At 48.2% G+C, this 20,284-nt stretch overlaps 1 protein-coding gene across 3 annotated transcripts in view; it reads right to left on the bottom strand.

Moving 5' to 3' along the window:
• Positions 1-20,284, bottom strand: part of Exn (Ephexin) — a 371,388-nt gene that overhangs the window by 139,384 nt on the left and 211,720 nt on the right. For all 3 annotated transcript variants that reach the window (XM_069321871.1, XM_069321870.1, XM_045725751.2), the window contains 3 exons: positions 15,235-20,284; positions 13,822-14,028; positions 13,011-13,188 (listed from right to left, as the gene is read on the bottom strand). The exon at positions 15,235-20,284 is cut by the window's right edge and continues 347 nt beyond it. In XM_069321871.1, the coding sequence (XP_069177972.1) occupies positions 13,011-13,188; positions 13,822-14,028; positions 15,235-20,284 (5,435 nt within the window). The remainder of the gene's footprint in view (positions 1-13,010; positions 13,189-13,821; positions 14,029-15,234) is intronic.

Here is a 20,284-nt window from a genome sequence, read left to right as displayed (position 1 = left end):
GTCAGGCCAATCCTGGAGTATGCAGCCCCAGCATGGAGTCCATATCTAGTCAAGGATAAGACTAAACTGGAAAAGGTTCAAAGGTTTGCCACCAGACTAGTACCCGAGCTGAGAGGTATGAGCTACGAGGAGAGACTACGGGAATTAAACCTCACTTCGCTGGAAGACAGAAGAGTTAGGGGGGACATGATCACCACATTCAAGATTCTGAAGGGGATTGATAGGGTAGATAAAGACAGTCTATTTAACACAAGGGGAACACGCACAAGGGGACACAGGTGGAAACTGAGTGCCCAAATGAGTCACAGAGATATTAGAAAGAACTTTTTTAGTGTCAGAGTGGTTGACAAATGGAATGCATTAGGAAGTGATGTGGTGGAGGCTGACTCCATACACAGTTTCAAGTGTAGATATGACAGAGCCCGATAGGCTCATGAATCTGTACACCTGTTGATTGACGGTTGAGAGGCGGGACCAAAGAGCCAGAGCTCAACCCCCGCAAACACAACTAGGTGAGTAACTAGGTGAGTACACTGCAAGGTCCGTTTCATAGCTAAAACACTTTTCAACATGAACAAAGTTCAAGAAAAAAATGTGAATCTTAAATCTAGTAAGTTTTATTGAGTTGGGAAACAAATACACACCCCTAAAGTAAGAAAATCTAGGCCTAACCTAACCTAGGAACAAGTTAGGCGTGTGTTAGGCTAGGAATAGATTAGGCTTAGTGGGCGTGGCGTTTTTGGTCTCTGTTCTTATTTCATAACGTATGTTTCATTTTCTGAACGTGTTTTCGTTCATTTTTAATAAGTTCCTTTTTCGTACAAGCCTCGACCTTGCCTAACTTGTTTATTACCAAATAAACTTTACAGCGTGTGCATACATGCATAGTACTAAGTTCAAGTTCAAGTATGTTTATTGAGACAAGAAAAAAATACATCTCAAAGGGATAGAGTAGCTTAGGCTATTTCTACCCTCCTGCATACCACTAAGACAGGTTTACCGCAGTTTACATGTGTCTCCCAGGTATACCAATGTACACACGTGTGTGTACACTACAACACATACATTATATGTGTGTACCACACATCACAGATGTCTTCGGGAGTAAATGCACATGTGTGCATCAGCGAGCACACCTGTACGTGCTGTACACAGGTGTGCGTGTGTCAGCTCTCCGTGTATTAATAATGTTGCACATTTGGTATTTACAATGTGGGAATGTCCCACCAAGTGCCTTCACCACCTCACCCCGCAACATGTGCCCACGGGGTAGGTATGGGGTCCACTACCACCCACAGGAAGGGTATGGGGTCCACTACCACCCACAGGAAGGGTATGTGATCCACTACCACCCACAGGAAGGGTATGTGATCCACTACCACCCACAGGAAGGGTATAGGCTCCACTACCACCCACAGGAAGGGTATGTGATCCACTACCACCCACAGGAAGGGTATAGGATCCACTACCACCCACAGGAAGGGTATGTGATCCACTACCACCCACAGGAAGGGTATAGGATCCACTACCACCCACAGGAAGGGTATGTGATCCACTACCACCCACAGGAAGGGTATAGGATCCACTACCACCCACAGGAAGGGTATAGGATCCACTACCACCCACAGGAAGGGTATAGGATCCACTACCACCCACAGGAAGGGTATAGGATCCACTACCACCCACAGGAAGGGTATAGGATCCACTACCACCCACAGGAAGGGTATAGGATCCACTACCACCCACAGGAAGGGTATAGGATCCACTACCACCCACAGGAAGGGTATAGGATCCACTACCACCCACAGGAAGGGTATAGGATCCACTACCACCCACAGGAAGGGTATGGGATCCACTACCACCCACAGGAAGGGTATAGGATCCACTACCACCCACAGGAAGGGTATGGGGTCCACTACCACCCACAGGAAGGGTATAGGATCCACTACCACCCACAGGAAGGGTATAGGATCCACTACCACCCACAGGAAGGGTATAGGATCCACTACCACCCACAGGAAGGGTATGGGGTCCACTACCACCCACAGGAAGGGTATAGGATCCACTACCACCCACAGGAAGGGTACAGGGTCCACTACCACCCACAGGAAGGGTATGGGGTCCACTACCACCCACAGGAAGGGTATAGGATCCACTACCACCCACAGGAAGGGTATAGGATCCACTACCACCCACAGGAAGGGTATGGCGTGTATGATAAATGAACAAGATATAAACCGGTGTATAGCGACCTGACCAGAGATAAGTGGTACTCACTACATATACACAACACTACTCGTAACTCACCACTTGACGAAACACTCCACATTTGAAGTCATAGTTGTCCGTTTGTCTCTGGTGCTACGACAGGTGTGGATGACTGCCATAGCAAGGGGCGCTCAACACACTTTACAATACTGAGAGTGTCCACACCAGACAATGTCCACACTAGTGTCCACACTAGACAATGTCCACACTAGTGTTCGCATGGACAATGTCCACACTAGTGTCCACACTAGACAATGTCCACACTACATAGTGTCCACAAGACAGGGAGTCCGCTGTACACGCGTTATAACGGTCTCCTGTTTAAAGTCCTCACTAACCGTCGTACACAAGCACTTCACTAACGGTGTACACATCCTCACATACTCGTGTCCAGTCTCAACACCAACCAAAAAAAATCACGCGCTTCAAAATACAGTTTAAATATGTCAAAGAGTTCACTTTACATATCAATTAATTATGAGTTTGACTCAGTGTCGTCACTATAGTGTGGGTGGAGGTGAGTACACTGTCCACAGTGGGTGGAGGTGAGTACGCTGCCCAGAGTGGGTGGAGGTGAGTACACTGTCCACAGTGGGTGGAGGTGAGTCCACTGCCCACAGTGGGTGGAGGTGAGTCCACTGCCCACAGTGGGTGGAGGTGAGTACACTGTCCACAGTGGGTGGAGGTGAGTCCACTGCCCAGAGTGGGTGGAGGTGAGTCCACTGCCCACAGTGGGTGGAGGTGAGTACACTGCCCAGAGTGGGTGGAGGTGAGTACACTGTCCACAGTGGGTGGAGGTGAGTACACTGCCCAGAGTGGGTGGAGGTGAGTACACTGCCCAGAGTGGGTGGAGGTGAGTACACTGCCCAGAGTGGGTGGAGGTGAGTACACTGCCCAGAGTGGGTGGAGGTGAGTACACTGCCCAGAGTGGGTGGAGGTGAGTACACTGCCTAGAGTGGGTGGGTGGGTGTAGAGGCAGTGTAGGCGGGTGAGGTGGTGGGGCCGGCGCTGGGATGCACACTGAGGGAGGCACAATTGCCGCCTGCTGCTGCTGCTCCTCACCAGCCTGCCTCGGTGACTCACTCCGCCTCACAATTGTCTCCCTCCTCCAGGCCACCCAACACTCACTCCCCCGCCGGCCACCACACCACCACCACCACCTTGCTACAACGGAGAAGGTTTAACACCTAACAGTTAGAATAACCAATATAGTAAGTTGTAACAGTGTTCTTATCGTCTCCTCACTTACTCACGATGTCTCTCTGTCTGTGTCTCTGTTTGTATCTCCCTCTCTCTGTCTCTGTCTCTGTCTCTCTCTCTCTCTCTCTCTCTCTCTCTCTCTCTCTCTCTCTCTCTCTCTCTCTCTCTCTCTCTCTCTCTCTCTCTCTCTCTCTCTCTCTCTCTCTCTCTCTCTCTCTCTCTCCCTGTCTCTCTCTCTCCCCTATGCCAGGTGCCTTAATGCTGACATCCTTTGAGACATTAAGAGGTCTACGGTACACGGTAACTACGATGACGCCGGACTTACGCGCCTCGTAACTACCCACTACCATCAGTGCTCTCACTGCCAGTGCTCTCACTGCCAGTGCTCTCACTGCCACGTACAGAGTCACTCTTTTAATGGCCTTTCATTACGGATACAGCAAGAGAAGATGAAAGTATTAAAACTATTTCCGGTGGACTGGAGAGCGGGACTTGACAGTGTGAGTCACTGAGGTCAGCTGACTGGACGGTGAGCCTGTCAGTAAGTGCCTCCTGCACACACACACACACACACACACACACACACACACACACACACACACACACACACACACACACACACACACACACACACATACTGCATGAATGGTCCAGCAAATGGCTACTAAAGTTCATCCCGAATAAATGTAAGGTAATGAAACTAGGCAGTGAAAACAGGGAGGTCAGACACAGGATACAGACAGGGACACACACTCGAACACTATATCTTGGATTGTAGTAAAATTGAGCCATTTAGAGATAAATCTAAGCTCACTCTGTATGATATGGCAACCTATCTTATTACCATGGATAAATTACCTGAAATCCTTGCACTGTACCCACATTTCGCTTCCAGTAGATGAACGACATATGAGATTCAGAAACAAGTAGTGTATTGTGAGGACTAATAATAAACAGAAGCTCCCCTATGACTCTGTAATATCCCCATTGGTCAAACTATTATGTATTAGCGATAAGACCTACCATTAATGTATGATGACTTACTGTAAATATGTAGCTCTTGTAATAGCACTTTCTCTGTAACTAGCTGACATTGTAACTATAAGGTGTGAAGAATAGAAGAAATTGGTTATGTAATAATCTAAGATGAGGTCTGATAAAGACCTTTTGTGCCCTCTGTAATGCTTTTGCGCTACCGCTCACAGGATGAGTATGGGGTGCACAATAAACTAGCCGCCTTCGGCGGCAACAATCAAAAGATGAAGTACTTCATGAAACAGACAGAGAGAAAGATCTAGGAGTTGATATCACACCAAACCTGTCTCCGGAAGCCCACATCAAAAGAATAACATCTGCGGCATATGCGAGGCTGGCTAACATCAGAACTGCCTTCGGGAACCTGTGTAAGGAATCACTCAGAATCTTGTATACCACATATGTAAGACCAATCCTGGAGTATGCGGCCCCAGCATGGAGCCCGTACCTTGTCAAGCACAAGACGAAGCTTGAAAAAAGTTCAGATATGCCACTAGACTAGTCCCAGACCTAAGAGGCATGAGTTACGAAGAAAGGCTGCGTGAAATGCACCTCACAACACTAGAAGACAGAAGAGTTAGGGGAGATATGATTACCACCTTGAAGATTCTCAGGAAAATTGACAGGATATACAAAGAAAAATTATTTAGCACGGGTGGAACACGAACACGGGTAGAAACACAGATATAACTTTTTAAATGTCAGAGTAGTTAACAAACGGAATGGATTATTAAGTGATGTGGTGGATGTAGAATCCATACACAGTTTCAAATGTAGATATGATGGAGCCTAGTAGGCTCAGGAACCTGTACATCAGTTTATTGACAGTTGAAAGGTGGGACCAAAGAGCCAGAGCTCAACTCCCGCATGCACAACTAGGTGAGTACATATAGGTGAGCATACACACACACACATACTTTGATCTTTTTTTTTTTACCAAAGAGCCGAAGCTGAACCCCCGCAAGCACAAGTCGGTGAGTACACACACACACGCCACTCACACAAACGTTAGGAAAACACTATTTGTCAAATATTGATACTGTTCTTAACAGATTCCCCCATTTTGCACCCGCAAGATAACGTAAGACTTTAAGGGTTGACATATGTAAATCTTGTTTGAGGAGCTGTTTACTTGAGACAGTTAAGCAAGTCCCAGCTGTGTCTGGGTACAAGTGACAGCATGAACAACCCAGCGGGTTTTCTTCCTATTGGGGAGTGTTGTACATGCTGCTATGGCGGTGTGTCCACTCACAGGATGAGTCCCGCTGCCCAGTAAACTCGCCCCTCGGGACAAAATAAACAATTAAACAGTGCCAGACACGGTGGGTGCCAACATGTGAGACAACACAACCAGCAACCATGAACACCTTAATGAGTCGGAGACACGCCAGAAAGACCTCAACATGTACGCGGATTACCGCAGTACAAGGCCCAAGGAACTAGTAATCAACTACACCGGTCGAAGAGGTCCCAGGAGCTTGAGCTCGACTCCCCGAAACACTGCTGAGTACAGAATGAATACAGCTGCCGTAAATACAGACAACCCCCCACGGGAGTATGATAACAGCGTACAAGATAGCGAGAGGAACAGAGAGGCTGGTGACAGTGAGCCGGACACACGACTGAAGAACTGGTTTAGCCTCACAATAAATATAATGGTCTACGAGCAGAGAATTGACCATTTCTGTGACGGACCTCGGCGCCATCTACGATCCAGGTGCCGAACTATAGCAGTTGACCCACCCATTAATCGTAGTTTCCCATCTTCTAGTCGGCTTGGCTGGACGGTGACCACCAACCAGGGACAGGCGATGGAAGTCACTGAAGCCAGGAGAGCGGACGAGTACTTCGGTCGACCTGAAGGTACTAGCCAGTGGGGCTAGGTGAGCGCTGTAGGCTTCACTCTTGGAAGGTGCTAGCTAGTGGGGCTACGTGAGCGTTGTGGACATTGCGGGATGAGAGTACTAGCGAGTGCGCTGAGGAGGGGGAGCATTTGAAGACTGCTCCATAACGGCAGCTGGCGTAAGGGCTAGTGGTGTCTTGAAGACCTCGTCAGAGGCATATAGTGTCCGTCATCTGTGACGCTGGCTATCGTGAGTGCTGGTGACGCCGCTCCTGATGACCTCACACAGTAACTTGTATATATTATGGTGAGAGGTGATACTAATAACGGGCAATTTTAAGTGCTTTTATTTATTTATTTTATTTTTTACTTCTGTGTTATTTTTAACGCGGCGAGCGGACACACACACGAGACACGCAGATGACAGGGACGGAAAGGAAAGTGAGCAGGTGTAGTGAGGGAGAACCTGGCACAGCGGTCACTTCACGCACAATTAAAAACAACTCTTACCGCGAAAGACTCTTACTCCCGTTACTGGTCGCGCTTACTGTGTGTGGTCCATTCTGGTAGGTATGAACTGCCAGCCAGGCAACTGTCCAGGAGTTGTCTGGTAGCTGCATGGTGTCTGGACGCTGGCAGCATAACCCTAACCACTTCCAGACACACCCGTAGCCATCTTGAGGTTATCTTGAGATGATTTCGGGGCTTAACGTCCCCGCGGCCCGGTCCTCAACCAAGCCTCCTTTTTGTTACACACCCCCCAGGAAGTAGCCCGCAGCAGCTGTTTAACTCCCAGGTACCTATTTATTGCTAGGTGGACAGGAGCATAAGGGTGAACGAAACTGCCCATTTGTTTCCACCTGCACTAGGGATCGAACTTAGAACCTCAGGACTAAGCGCAATATAAGAAGAAAATGGTAAGTAGATGGTGTACTCCAACTGAAGCCCGCTCGTACTATTATCAACAGCCACGGTATACCACGGTCACGTCCTACCGTGGACATGAACCGTTGACATGAGCATGATATAAGGATCACTTTACACCACACTTGCTGCCCCAGCCGACCAATCAGAATGCAGGGTAAGAGCGCCTCATCACCCCCTAGCGGTCTACTTCTCAACTACGCAAACAAAATAAATCCCACTTGAATAAACTATATACACCTGCCTTTGATAGTTTGTATTTATATGTGCCTCTGAGGCTGTTAAGGTATACTTTAAGGAAATGCATCGGGGCACTGTGAGTGTATCAGGGCACTGTTCCAGGCACACTATACCCACATATATAATAACTGCCCCTTCCGGTTTTACCAATATATGAAGGTAATGCTCAGGGCAAAACACACACAGGTGTGCATGCGCATGGGGGTTGGAGACGTCAAAGGTTAAGCGATGTTAGAAGAGGTGTAGGATGTCCGGGGGATTACACCTGCGTCACCAGCCCACGCCTGCGTCACCAGCCCACGCCTGCGCCACCAGCCCACGCCTGCGCCACCAGCCCACGCCTGCGCCACCAGCCCACGCCTGCGCCACCAGCCCACGCCTGCGCCACCAGCCCACGCCTGCGCCACCAGCCCACGCCTGCGCCACCAGCCCACGCCTGCGCCACCAGCCCACGCCTGCGCCACCAGCCCACGCCTGCGCCACCAGCCCACGCCTGCGCCACCAGCCCACGCCTGCGCCACCAGCCCACGCCTGCGCCACCAGCCCACGCCTGCGCCACCAGCCCACGCCTGCGCCACCAGCCCACGCCTGCGTCACCAGCCTCCACCTATCTTCACGAGTGGAACCACGATCCCGCCTGCTCGTGTTTCCTGGTGCTGCCACTCTACCCTCTACCGACGCCCGGCCACACGGACGTGACCGAGGTCCACGTCATTTCCGAAGAAGTGGTATGGGACAAAGCGTCGGGGAGGGCCCGGATGGGTGACCATGAAGCCCTAGCATACTGACCCGTGACGGACAGGTGGAGATGGCCGGGGAGCTACAAGCTCACGTCACCCGGGAGCGTCATCAGCAACAGTGTCCCGTCAATTGTTCTGCTCCGCTGCCTTCTCTTTCTATTCTATTCTCTACCATTTTATTCTCTTTCCACATTATACTTTTCTGTCTCGTTATTTCTTACTTTCTTGTTGGTTCTGCCCCCCCCCCCCCCACCCGCTTCCTATGAGGGGACGCCTGGGTGGGGGTCACACCTGGCTACTCTCCCGTGTAATGTGCTCAACCATACACGAGGACGACAGTACAGTTCCTGCAGGCGGCCAGTGTTGCCATCCAAGACAGTCTGGTTCCCCCCCTCCCTCCCTCCCTCCCCCCCTCTCTCACTCACTCACAGGTTATCTTCACCAATTTCAATCCGTCCTCTTAAAAAAACGTCGCTTTTCGCTCGTATGCGCGCTATGGCCAAAAGTGGACGTAATTTGAAATGAAATAGACTAACAAAAGTGATGTACTGTCCCGTTTTCTGTTTGAGTCGTCCGGCTTACTCGGTAAACTTAGAAGAGGAAACTCAATTAACGGTTTTCATAACGTTTTGAAACTTAATGAGAATTTCCTGCCCACCTAACCTATCAGAGGACCCTTAACTTACTGTTGTTGAAAACAAAAATCCCAAATTTTTCATTTTTTTTTTATTTTCAAATTACGTCCACTTTCGGCCATACGGGCAAACGGCCAAAAGCGACGTTATTTTTAAGAGGACAGGTTGTGGTCGTTTTCTTCTCTCGTATATGTATTAGTGTAAATATATATATAATTTATGTATCGCCATTGCTTTCAAACCTGTACATGGAATTCTTCGAAAAGAAATTTGTTTAAAAAATTACCCCTGGAATCATTACAAGGTTTACATATGTTCATGACTTTTGTGTATATGACCTACAGATGTAAACACAGACGAATTTGTAGTCAAACTTAATGATCAAGTCACCTCTATAAAATTTACTATGGAGACTGAAATTGATAAATGGTTTGCCATTCCTAGATGTACTTATTCATAGAGAAAATTTTCCTCCAGCTACGGGCTCACCATAGCCCGTGCTACTTGGAACTTGTTCTGAGTAGCTGAATCTATAACAACATGACTTGTAAATTATTCCTTCTGAAGATGTATTAATATACGAAAGTACTTGAGGAAATTCCTGGTTTCAATTCTTCCTCCGTGGTCTGACACTGTCACATTTTTCATCACGTGTTAATTTTCGTGATTTACACACACACACACACACACACACATTTATTATATATATGCATATATGTACATGTATATATAACATTAGTAACTGTGAAACTAGCTCCACAAGATTGTCTCTTGCATAGCTAAACAAACTATGGTTCACTTCCTGAACCCATTATGTGCTTCTGTAACCCTTTTCACCACCGCCCACGGGATAGGTATGGGTTGCATAATAACGAAAAAAATCAATCTTGTGTTGGTCGTCTCTGGTGCAGTATGCCCTCCCTCCCTCCCTCCCCCCCCCCCCCCCCGCTCATTTTCTGGATAAGGGTACCCCAGGCACCCTTACCCAGGCACCACTGGCACGCTGGCCGGCACCCCACCACCAGGCCGGGCCAGAGGTGGGTGCTCGCCTCCTCCACACAAGCCTCTACTCAGCTCATATTTAACGGTATTACTCTGAGAGATTATCCAATTTATAAGTGTCTGGTGCCAGGCCAGGGTGTGTGCGTGTGTACTTGCCTTGCTGTACCTGTGGCGTTATAACTGTTCTCACGTTCGAATTCTTTGTAGAATCTGGCCTTACGGTTGTGGATGGAGGTGGTTTCCACAACTTGTTTCAGAGTACTCCACTTGTTGACCACCCGTACAGGGTACAAGTATTTCCTTACATTTATATGACTCATTTGCGTTTACAGCTTCTACTTTTATCCTCTCGTCCTAATTTCTTTCAATTTCAGAGGCTGTCCTTGTCTGTTCCTCTCAGAATCTTATACATTGTGATCATATCCTCTGTTCCTTCCGTAATCTCGAGTTGGAAGATTTACTTCCATTAACCTGTCCTCGTAGCTGAGCCCTCTTACCTAAGGCACCAATGTTGACCAGACCACACACTAGAAGTCGAAGGGACGACGACGTTTCGGTCCGTCTTGGACCATTCTCAAGTGTGTGTGTGTGTGTAATGTGAGAGAAGCACACACAAACACACAACCAGCCTGTCGATTCTCAATCGACTTGAGAATGGTCCAGGACGGACCGGAACGTCGTCGTCCCTTCATCTTCTAGTGTGTGGTCTGGTCAACATACTTCAGCCACGTTGTGACTCATCGCCTGCATAAGGCACCAATCTTGTTGCAAACATTTTTACTTTTCAATTTTGGTTTATGCTTGAAAGAATGCCGATTACATATCGGTGCTGCATATTCCAGCATTGGTCTAACGAAGGTTGTGTCAATTGCCTCGTAAGAATCCTGTTTTAGGTTTCTAAAAGATGTTCTCATTTTGCCGTTAGCGTTGCATATGCTGCCGATGTTACTCTGTTTGTGTGCCTCTGTTGTTACTGCAGGAGCCACATCCACCGCCTAGTTAATATTTTTCTGATTACTTTGGTTGTCCTCTTATGGCGTAGATCCCTCCTCACTTTCTTTCTCCCTTTCCTATCAAATTTAAATTTAAATTTTGCCCCGAGGGGCGAGTTTATTGGGCAGCGCCACTCATCCTGTGAGTGGACACACCGCCATAGCAGCATGTACAACACTTCCCAGTAGGAAGAAAACCCGCTGGGTTGTTCATCCTGTCACTTGTACCCAGACACAGCTGGGACTTGCTTAACTGTCTCAAGTGAACAGCTCCTCAAACAAGAAGATTAACATCTATCAACCCTTAAAAGCTTACGTTATCTTGCGAGTGCAAAATGGGGGAATCTTTTAAGAACAGTATCAATATTTGACAAATAGTGTTTTGCTAACTCAAACAATGTGGGGTTTATTATTCTACACATATTCCTAATGTCTCTCAAGTGTTCACATTCACGTAGATAGTGGTCAAGGCGGTGTCCGTCACTCTCATCACAGATTCTGCAACTTCGCTGATCAACTGTTGTTTCCATTCCATATCTCCATAGATATTTGTATCCAAGACGGATTCTCTCCTTTCCTATCATTACCTTACACTGGTTGCAATTGAATTTCAGCAACCACTGTTTGCCCACTCCTGAAGTTTGTCTACGTGTGTGTGTGTGTGTGTGTGTGTGTAATGTGAGAGAAGCACACACACACACACACACACACACACACACACACACACACACACACACACACACACACACACACACACACACACACACACACACACACACAAGCAGCCTGCACGCAATCAATATCCATACAACCGCATGGGAGTGTTTTCCTTTGCTAACGCAACGTGGAGAGCTGTGTTGAGGCTGTGTTGCAGGTGTGTTGAGGCAGCAACTCTCCCTCGAGGAGCTGGCCATACCCCGCCCCCCCCCACCTGAGGTACTCTACTCCGATGCCGCCTCGAAACTGGTTGATCCCCCGATTAACCCCCTAACCATACCCCAACCCAACCTAGAACCCCCCACAACCAACCTCCCTCTACCAAACCCCAGACCCACCCCTTGGACGACCACATGTGAGCAACTAATCAAAAAGATTTTTGTTTTGACTGTGTAGATGACATAACATAGTACAAGATGACTATATATTGTTTTAAATATGAAGGCTGATGAGAGTACATGGCAGTGTGTTAGTAACACTTGTGTTCTTGCCCACTTTCCCCAAGAGCTGCCGCGCCTCTGATAGCCACAGAACTATTGCCCTAAACATACTATTAAAGAAGGTATTTGATTATCTACTCATTGACTTTCTAGCTAAAGAACTAGACACTCTGGCTTCCAATTTGCTTACCAAGCTGGTTAGTCAACAACGCTCTGTAGCTTAATGGAGGTGAGAGGTATTCCGTACTACAACTCCACACACCTGGCAGGCCCCTACTCGCCTCCCCGGGGGGGTGTCAACACCTGGCAGGCCCACACTCGCCTCCCCGGGGGCGTGTCAACACCTGGCAGGCCCCCACTCGCCTCCCCGGGGGGGTGTCAACACCTGGCAGGCCCCCACTCGCCTCCCCGGGGGGGCGTGTCAACACTTGGCAGGCCCACACTCGCCTCCCCGGGGGGGCGTGTCAACACTTGGCAGGCCCACACTCGCCTCCCCGGGGGCGTGTCAACACTTGGCAGGCCCACACTCGCCTCCCCGGGGGGGCGTGTCAACACTTGGCAGGCCCACACTCGCCTCCCCGGGGGGGCGTGTCAACACTTGGCAGGCCCACACTCTCCTCCCCGGGGGCGTGTCAACACCTGGCAGGCCCATACTCGCCTCCCCGGGGGCGTGTCAACACCACAGCTCGTGCTGGCCATAAGTGATCTCTGGCGTGTACGGGTTTCCAGTCTCGTTCATTCACTCATCCCGTGTGAAAGAAGGTAGGTCAAAGGAAGCGCTTAGTGTGGATCAAGGAGCGGCTGGCTTACGTAGCAGCAGTCATCAGAGCAGAGCAGGTGTGGGGGTAACACACAGGTGCTGGCCAAGCTATAACACACAAGGTCCATTAAAACAGCCAACAGCCCAAGCTACACCGGACTAACTTCATGCACCAAGTGTGAAGGCAGAGACTCAAGAAAAGAGGGCCACTCACAGGGGTATCTGGGTGGTGATGGTGATGGGGTCGCTGGTGCTGATGTCCGTCTCCGTGTCGCTCACGTCCATCCACTCGTCCGAGGTCTCGCTCTTGCCCTCTGTGGGGGAGAGGGATGGGGAGGGCGCCCCCTCCCCGCCCCCACACTCCCCTCCCACCACCGCTGCCACGCTCCCTCCTGCACAACACAGAAAACGTACCACTACACTATATTCATAAGCATATACTAGCCTAAACCATACAATTATTTATCTAACAAATTTATTTCAAAAATCGGAATGCATAAGTATATTTCATGAACATATATAATGCGGCAATGATTCAGTCATTGAATATCAAGCGTTCAAAAAGAATTCAGAATTTATTAATAAATAAAATAGGAAATAAGTATAATCCGGACAGTAAGTGATATGGCTGGAAGTAACCCCCCAAGCTGGTATGGTGTACCGCTTGCCTTCTCTCTCACATGATTACCTTATATAGTGACTGCCGGCCGTTCTTCACCCGTGATAATGGTCCAGGACGGACCGAAACGTCCTCACTTCGTGTTTACAGATGTGTGGGCGGGTTGGCCGACCAGCTATGAATGATCTCATAACACAGTGAGCAGTTTGATACAAAGAGAACACTTATCTGTATGGAACTCCGGAACTGTTCGTCTTGCCTACATAAAGTGCCACCTGCCTGATGCCGGCCTGCAGGTGTTGTGGTTCCCTGACTCTTACCTAACACTTGCCAATTAAAGTGATAACATTACAGGTCTTGTTGGGATTTATATTTGATGCCCAGCAGAACGGAATGTCCCTCTTACCATATATCCTGGTGTGGATTGTGGAGCCAGGAGTGCTCGGGGTGGTGGGCGTTGTGGGCGTGGTGGGTGCCCGCAGGGTGGGCGTTGTGGGCGTGGTGGGTGCCCGCGGGGTAGGCGTGGAGGGCACAACGGGCGTGGACTCTAGGGTTCCTCCAATACGGGTGAGCTTGTAAGAAAACACTTCGTGGATGCCTCCCTCGGAGCCATCTGGAAAAGAATGCACAAATTACTGGGCGATGCACCGGTGGCGAGGCTGTGGTGCCCGCGCACACTCCGCCTCCTCCAGTTAATGAAATATTTAACACTTATGATGATAAAATCCTTGACACCCGGGATGGTTGTGAGAGGTGAGAGTAGTGAGAGGTGAGAGTAGTGAGAGCCCCGAGGGGCGGCTCACCATGGTTAACGCGCCCAAATATTCCTGTCACGTGTGTGTAGTATATGCCTGTAGTAATTATATATAGCAAATAATCAATTTATGATTTTTATTATTTTCAGATAGTGAAATTGTGTTACATTTTTTTGATTTTTTAAGCAAAATTGCATATTTACTTGAATATATATATAATTTCATTAATTAAATTCAGATTTTGTCATATAGAGACGTGAAGTGGTTGCATTCTGAATTATTTAATATAAAATGCTTCTGATTAATCTTGCCACTTGCTCCTTAATTCTTCATTGATTATTTTCTGCAATACAAGAATAATCTCTATATTATATAATAATTGTCAGAGAAACATTATATGACCATTAAATTTACCATTGGTGGTGACAGGAAGCCTGCCACGGTTACCAAGGTCCCCCTAGCTAACGTGTGACCTTGTGCAGAATGCTAAAATGTCTAGCTGTTGCTACCCACAACAGCTGCCTAACTCCCAGATACCTGTTCACTACAACCCATCCTCCACAAGTGATGGCACCTATGCTAAATGATGAAGGGATCAATATAACATAGAATGTTGAACTCTATAAATGTTCATGTTTTATACCACTGGCTTTGCAGGGTCCTGAGAAAGGCAACAAGCGAACCTAACATCTTCCAGACTAGTTTACTACAAATGTGTTAAATTAGGAAGAAAAATAGCTTATATGAGGTCTAGGCTTGCTTACTTTGGCCCTTGGACTGTTTAGGCTGTTGCAGTTTTTGTACAAAACATGACGGCTTTTTGTGTATGCAACACTCCAAATTTTGTCATTTCCATCCCCCAGTCACTACGGGCACTACTGTTTGGAAGATGGGTTGATTTTACTGCTAGGTCAACAGATACGTTATGTTTAAACGTGCCCAAACGTCTCGTCTCTCCTGAGAGTAGAACCTAGAACCAATCGGCTATGAGCCGACTACACTAACACATAAAATAATATCTCAAATGCAAATTGTTTGCAACCCAAAATGTAAAGTGAACTAACCTTGGCTGTACTCAGAGGAAGCATCATCATCGCGGTCACAGACGTGAGTGTGGTCGAGGACGGGTGCGGCTCCCTCCATCTCTGGCACCTCTTCAATGCTGCTGACCGCTGGCCGGCCCTGTGGCGCGACGCCCGGGGGGTACACTGGCTCGTACGAGTGAGAGTTTTGTGAAGCGTTGTACATTGATATTTCGTCGTACATGTAGCTGATGGAGTCTAACTGATCCTCCATGACCACTGCAAATTGGGCTGTAACGATGCCTCCGTCGCAGTCGTCATATTGACTTGAGTCCGAGCGAGGAGGGTTGACTGGGTCGTAGCCTTCCGAGGGAGGTCTGATGGTGTCGTAACCCACAGTAGACGGTGCCCGTATGTCATCGTAGCCACAGGAGGATGGCGCTCCTATGTCATCATAGCTGACAGCACTCACAGCACCTATGTCATCGTAAGCCAGAGTCTGGGTGTCCTCAGCACCTTGCTGCAACTCAGCATAGTTATGCCCTTCAGGAGTCGTCTCCTTGGCCTTACCTGATGGAGTGATCTTACCATACCTGTCCATTCTCCCGTATGTTCTCACACCAATCAATCTTATAAATGGAGAGCGTTCGGGTTCAGCTTCTTCTTGGATAGTTTCCCTAATATCTGAAACTTCAGAAGAAGTCGGAGCCTGTCCTCCGTCACTCCACAGAAACGAAGAATTAGGCCTAATACCCCTACCTTCCAGTTTTTCTCGATTTCGGTGAAGTTTCTCAAGATTTGGAGCATAAAGGTTTTCATAAATGTTTTCAGTTTCGTTACTACTGTCACTGTCGCCATTTGACTTGTCGGAAATTAATGAAATGTTAGAAGTTTCCTTGGCGTCATCTGACATGGACTCAGTAGGCAGGGCTGGGATTGGCGTTTTAGGAGGAGGCGGTATTGGTGTTGTGGCAGAAGATGGCGGTGAAGGAATGGGTGTCTTTGGTGGAGGAGGTAAAGTCATGGATTTCATAGACTGAGAGGGAGTCTGTGGTCTGTCATAAAGGCTGTCTGTGTCAAAGGTGAACACCATGTTCTCTGACTTCCTCATATTGTAAGGGAGAGTGAGGCTGGTGCGAGAGCTGAGTTGTTGAGGCGAGTCTGGGTGTTTGGGGAAATCTTTGGCCTTTGCTGATGCTAGTTCCTCAGCTTCCCTTGCTGCCTCAGCCTCCTCTTGGGCAAGTTGTTCTGAAACCTTATCTTTGTACTTTTTCCGGTCTCTGCTTCGTGATCTAGATCGTATACTCCACTTCCCGTAAGTACCTTCCTCCTTTTCCTCCTTCTTCTTGCTTTTGCTTTCCTTTTTAGACTCTTCACCAGAAGCTTTCTTTTCAACTTCTTTCTTTTTTTCTTCTTCCTTGGCTCTTTCTTTGTTTCTTCTACGCTCTTGGCTCTTTTCCCTGAGTCTCCTGAAAGTGAATCTCTCGTAATTCCTTCCTTCCCTCTCTCTGCCATCTTTTTTAGGCGAGTCACTTTTATCATCATCGTTTTTATCACCATCCTCGCCTGCCACTCTCTGTTCATCACAGGCTCCTTGATCCTTATCGTCCTTCTTTTTTTCTCTTCCTCTCTCTCTTGACCTACCTCTTCTATACCACTTCTCTCGATCGGCTGATGGAGATCTGTTTCTTCTTTCTCTCTCTCGCTCCTCTTTGCGTTCTGCGTCTTTTTCTTTGGTCTTCTTGACGGTGTTTTTTACAGCACTCTTGACAGCAGTATAAATACGACTCTCATTTGCTTTGTTGGTCCTCTTGGACTTAACATCAGAGCACACGGAGCTGACCTCAGAGTGAGTGTCATCGAGGACACTGCTACTTACTGATCTGGAATCGGGCTCAATGGCTACATCTTCAAGGTCATCATCAACAGGTAGTATCTTATCTTCTGGTTCAGTAAGCCCAGCTGATGCTGTGTGCTCGTTAGTCTGTGAAGGACCAGCCACAGTGTTAGTGGGAGAGTCAACTGGAAATGGGGCTACAAATCGTGCACCGCCATCAGTGCCTTTACTCTCTGATTCTAAAAGGTCAACAATACCCTTTTCTTCAGATTCCAGAATATCAGCAGCACCCTTTTCTTCAGTGTCTGAGCATGATTTGCTTAGTGCTTTCTCCTGTTCTATATCTTTGTCCTCGAGGTCTTCTATGCTTGCCTCTGACTCCAGGCTCATGCTCTGGGTCGTTCTGAGAGCTATTGCACTGTCTTCACTCCGACACGTGTCTGTTGATATGACTGTATCAAGTGAAGAGTCCTCTGGCGAGAGAGAGTGAAAACCTTGCACTGACGAAGTGGCAAGAGAGGTACTTCGGTAGTCGAGTGATCGCGCTCCAAAGAGTCGGTCTTCTTCATTAGATATGCCAGAGTCCATCGAGTCGGACTTGGCATGTCCTTCAGGTACAGGTAACACCTGATCCTTTGTATGTTTTCCAGGTAAAGTTAGCACGTGTTGGTCCTTTTCAGTTAAGTGGTAAATAGGTTTATCTGAAGTCTTTGCAGTCTTCCCATTTGTACTATTCGTCTGATGTTTCTCGACTGAGTAAGTTGTCTTTGGTATCGTGGAGTTAGAAGCTGTATCACCGTAAGATACTGTAACAGAATCAGCTACAGAAGCAGATGATGGTCCTGGGATTGTATAAGGCTCCTCCTCCAAAGTGGCATACCTGGCGGCCGTGGAAGGAGAAGGGGAGGGCAGGCGACTTCTGTACTTCTCCTCGTCTGTTGACTCGTCGTCCTTGTCAACAACATCGTCCTCAGAATCATCAGTTTCTCCCTTGAATTTCCCAGACGACAAAGCTGTCTTTATTTTTTCACATACTTTCTCTTCATCAGTTTTGTTGTCGCCAAGTTTATCAAGTACTAATGGAAGGTTTCTTGGAACAGCAGATTTCTTAGGAGAAGGTGATCTGGAGCCCATACTATTAACCTTCCTGGCACCAGCCACGCTCATGTCACCTCTTCGTTCCTCTCTATTCTTTTCCTCTTTTTTACTCTTCTCATTCATAACAGAGGCACCTTCTATGTTACTCTCCTTGTTATCTGGATCAAACCTCCCCGTCCTGTGTCTGTTCTTGAGTCTGGCACTGGCTCTCAGGCTCGACAACACTCGTGTCTTGTGAACAGCCACGTGACTGAAAGGTAGTTCAGATTTTGTAATGGGATTCCCAGCCTGGTTCTGGGATATTATGGTGTTAAATTTATTCGCCAAGGTGGCAACCGTACTAGGTTTAATAGTTACACTCAACCTGTACTCAGCTTTCCGAGCATTTTTTATATCTAGTCGTCCATTTTTAGAATCCTTTCTTCTCAGCTTGACAGCCTGACTCTTCACAAAACTCTCCCCTTCCATCATTTTGGCTCTTGAAGCAAAAGTTAAACTACTCCTCCTGCCCACACGTGATCCCGTCTTGAAGCTCTCTGACCTCTTAACGGAGTTGACTTTAAGTGAAGGTTCTGAGTCCTTCCTGGCCTTGTAGGCTGCCGCTTCGATCTTCTTCACTATGGGCGCCTTTTCTGCTGGCGACTCGTGCACATGAGCCGCCGTCGTCAACACCAGCCCATTAAAATCTTTCTCCTCAACAATATCCGGCTTGGAATTTTTTCTCTTGTTAACTTTAGCATATTCTGGAATAGTTTTACCATCTATCATGGTGGTAGCTGTTGGCATTGTGGTAGACGGTGATGTTAGCGATGACATTGATGTGGATAACCAAGATGTTGACGACGGCATGCCACCAGCATCTCGTCTCTTCCTCTGTGATGCTCGAGCCGAGGACCTGATGCCAGTACGGGTGAACCTGAAGGAACCCAGCCTCCCTCGTCTGAGGATCTCTGGAGTCTTCACCACCGTGATGTTTAACTTCGCCTTAACAAACTTATTTGAGCTTATAGTGATAGAGTCAAGGTTTTTACTGACCGGCTGCACCTTTGTGGTGGTACCCGACCTCAGCACGCTCACCACACTCTCAGGACTGGTGTCTCTTCCAGAATCCTCTTTAAGTCGATTATGGAGCAAAATTTTTTTCACTCCAACTTTTGCAGCACATTTAGACTCTGCAGAAACACTTCTGGTAAGCTTCTTCTCCCTCTCTTTCTCAGCTCCCTTTAAGCTCTCGGTAGCATATAAATGTAACTTGGAGAATGGCGAAGTGAAACCCCTGCCGCCTAGACTCCAACTGCTGGGAGTGGGACTACTCGGACTGGACCCTTGTTCACTGCTGGTAAAGTCCATGCCCTCGTATGTCAGGTTGTTTACATGGTTCTGGAACCTGGCCCGAACAGTATCGAGAGTGCTGGACTTGACCTGTGGGCAGAGTGCTGTAGCTCGACACGCAGCCAGGTCTGAGAGGTCCTGCGAGGTGGCTCTGGAGTGCTCAAGCGCTTGCTGATGGAGGACACTCGAGGTCGCCATCGAGGGCTGGAGAGTCTGGGAGCGGAGGGCTGACGTTGACGCCGCAGAGTACTGTAGAGTCTGGGTGCGGAGGGCTGGCAGGGGCTGGAGGGTGTGTGAGCGGAAAGCGGACACATTGGCCACCGAGGAATTAGACCAATCAGGTGCAGCATGCCGGAACCGAGTGGGCAGCGTCTCCACGTCGCTGCACGTGTCATAACGGTTATGGAGGAACGATTTTTGGTATGCTTTTAGCGGAGAATCAAACTTTGACTCATGAGCCGAGTGCATTAGAGAGTACGTTTTTAAGTCAAGATCAGCCAAGTGGGGACACGTGTCCACTTCCCCGAGACTGACACCTTCCTCGCTCTCCTCACTCGCGTCCGGCGACCCACCGTCTGCCTCGGTAACTTTCTTAGTTACATCGGCAACAACACCGCCACTTTCACTAGGCTCTTTGGAAGGCAGCACGACAACACCTGTTTCTTTGGTAACCACTTCGGGAGTCTCTAACACCGGAGATAATTGAGCTTGGCTATCACTGTCTGTGTACACTGTCTCAGAAACATCACAATGCTTATTTTCTTCCTTCTTATCTTTCTGGGCCTTTTCTTTTTCCTTTTCACTTTTCTTCCCATTTTTATGTCC

This window comes from Procambarus clarkii, chromosome 10, assembly GCF_040958095.1.
Source record: "Procambarus clarkii isolate CNS0578487 chromosome 10, FALCON_Pclarkii_2.0, whole genome shotgun sequence".
NCBI classification, from domain to species: Eukaryota; Metazoa; Arthropoda; class Malacostraca; order Decapoda; family Cambaridae; genus Procambarus; species Procambarus clarkii.
The sequence above is the reverse complement of the archived record's forward strand: the minus strand, read 5'-3'. Positions and strand labels throughout refer to the sequence as shown.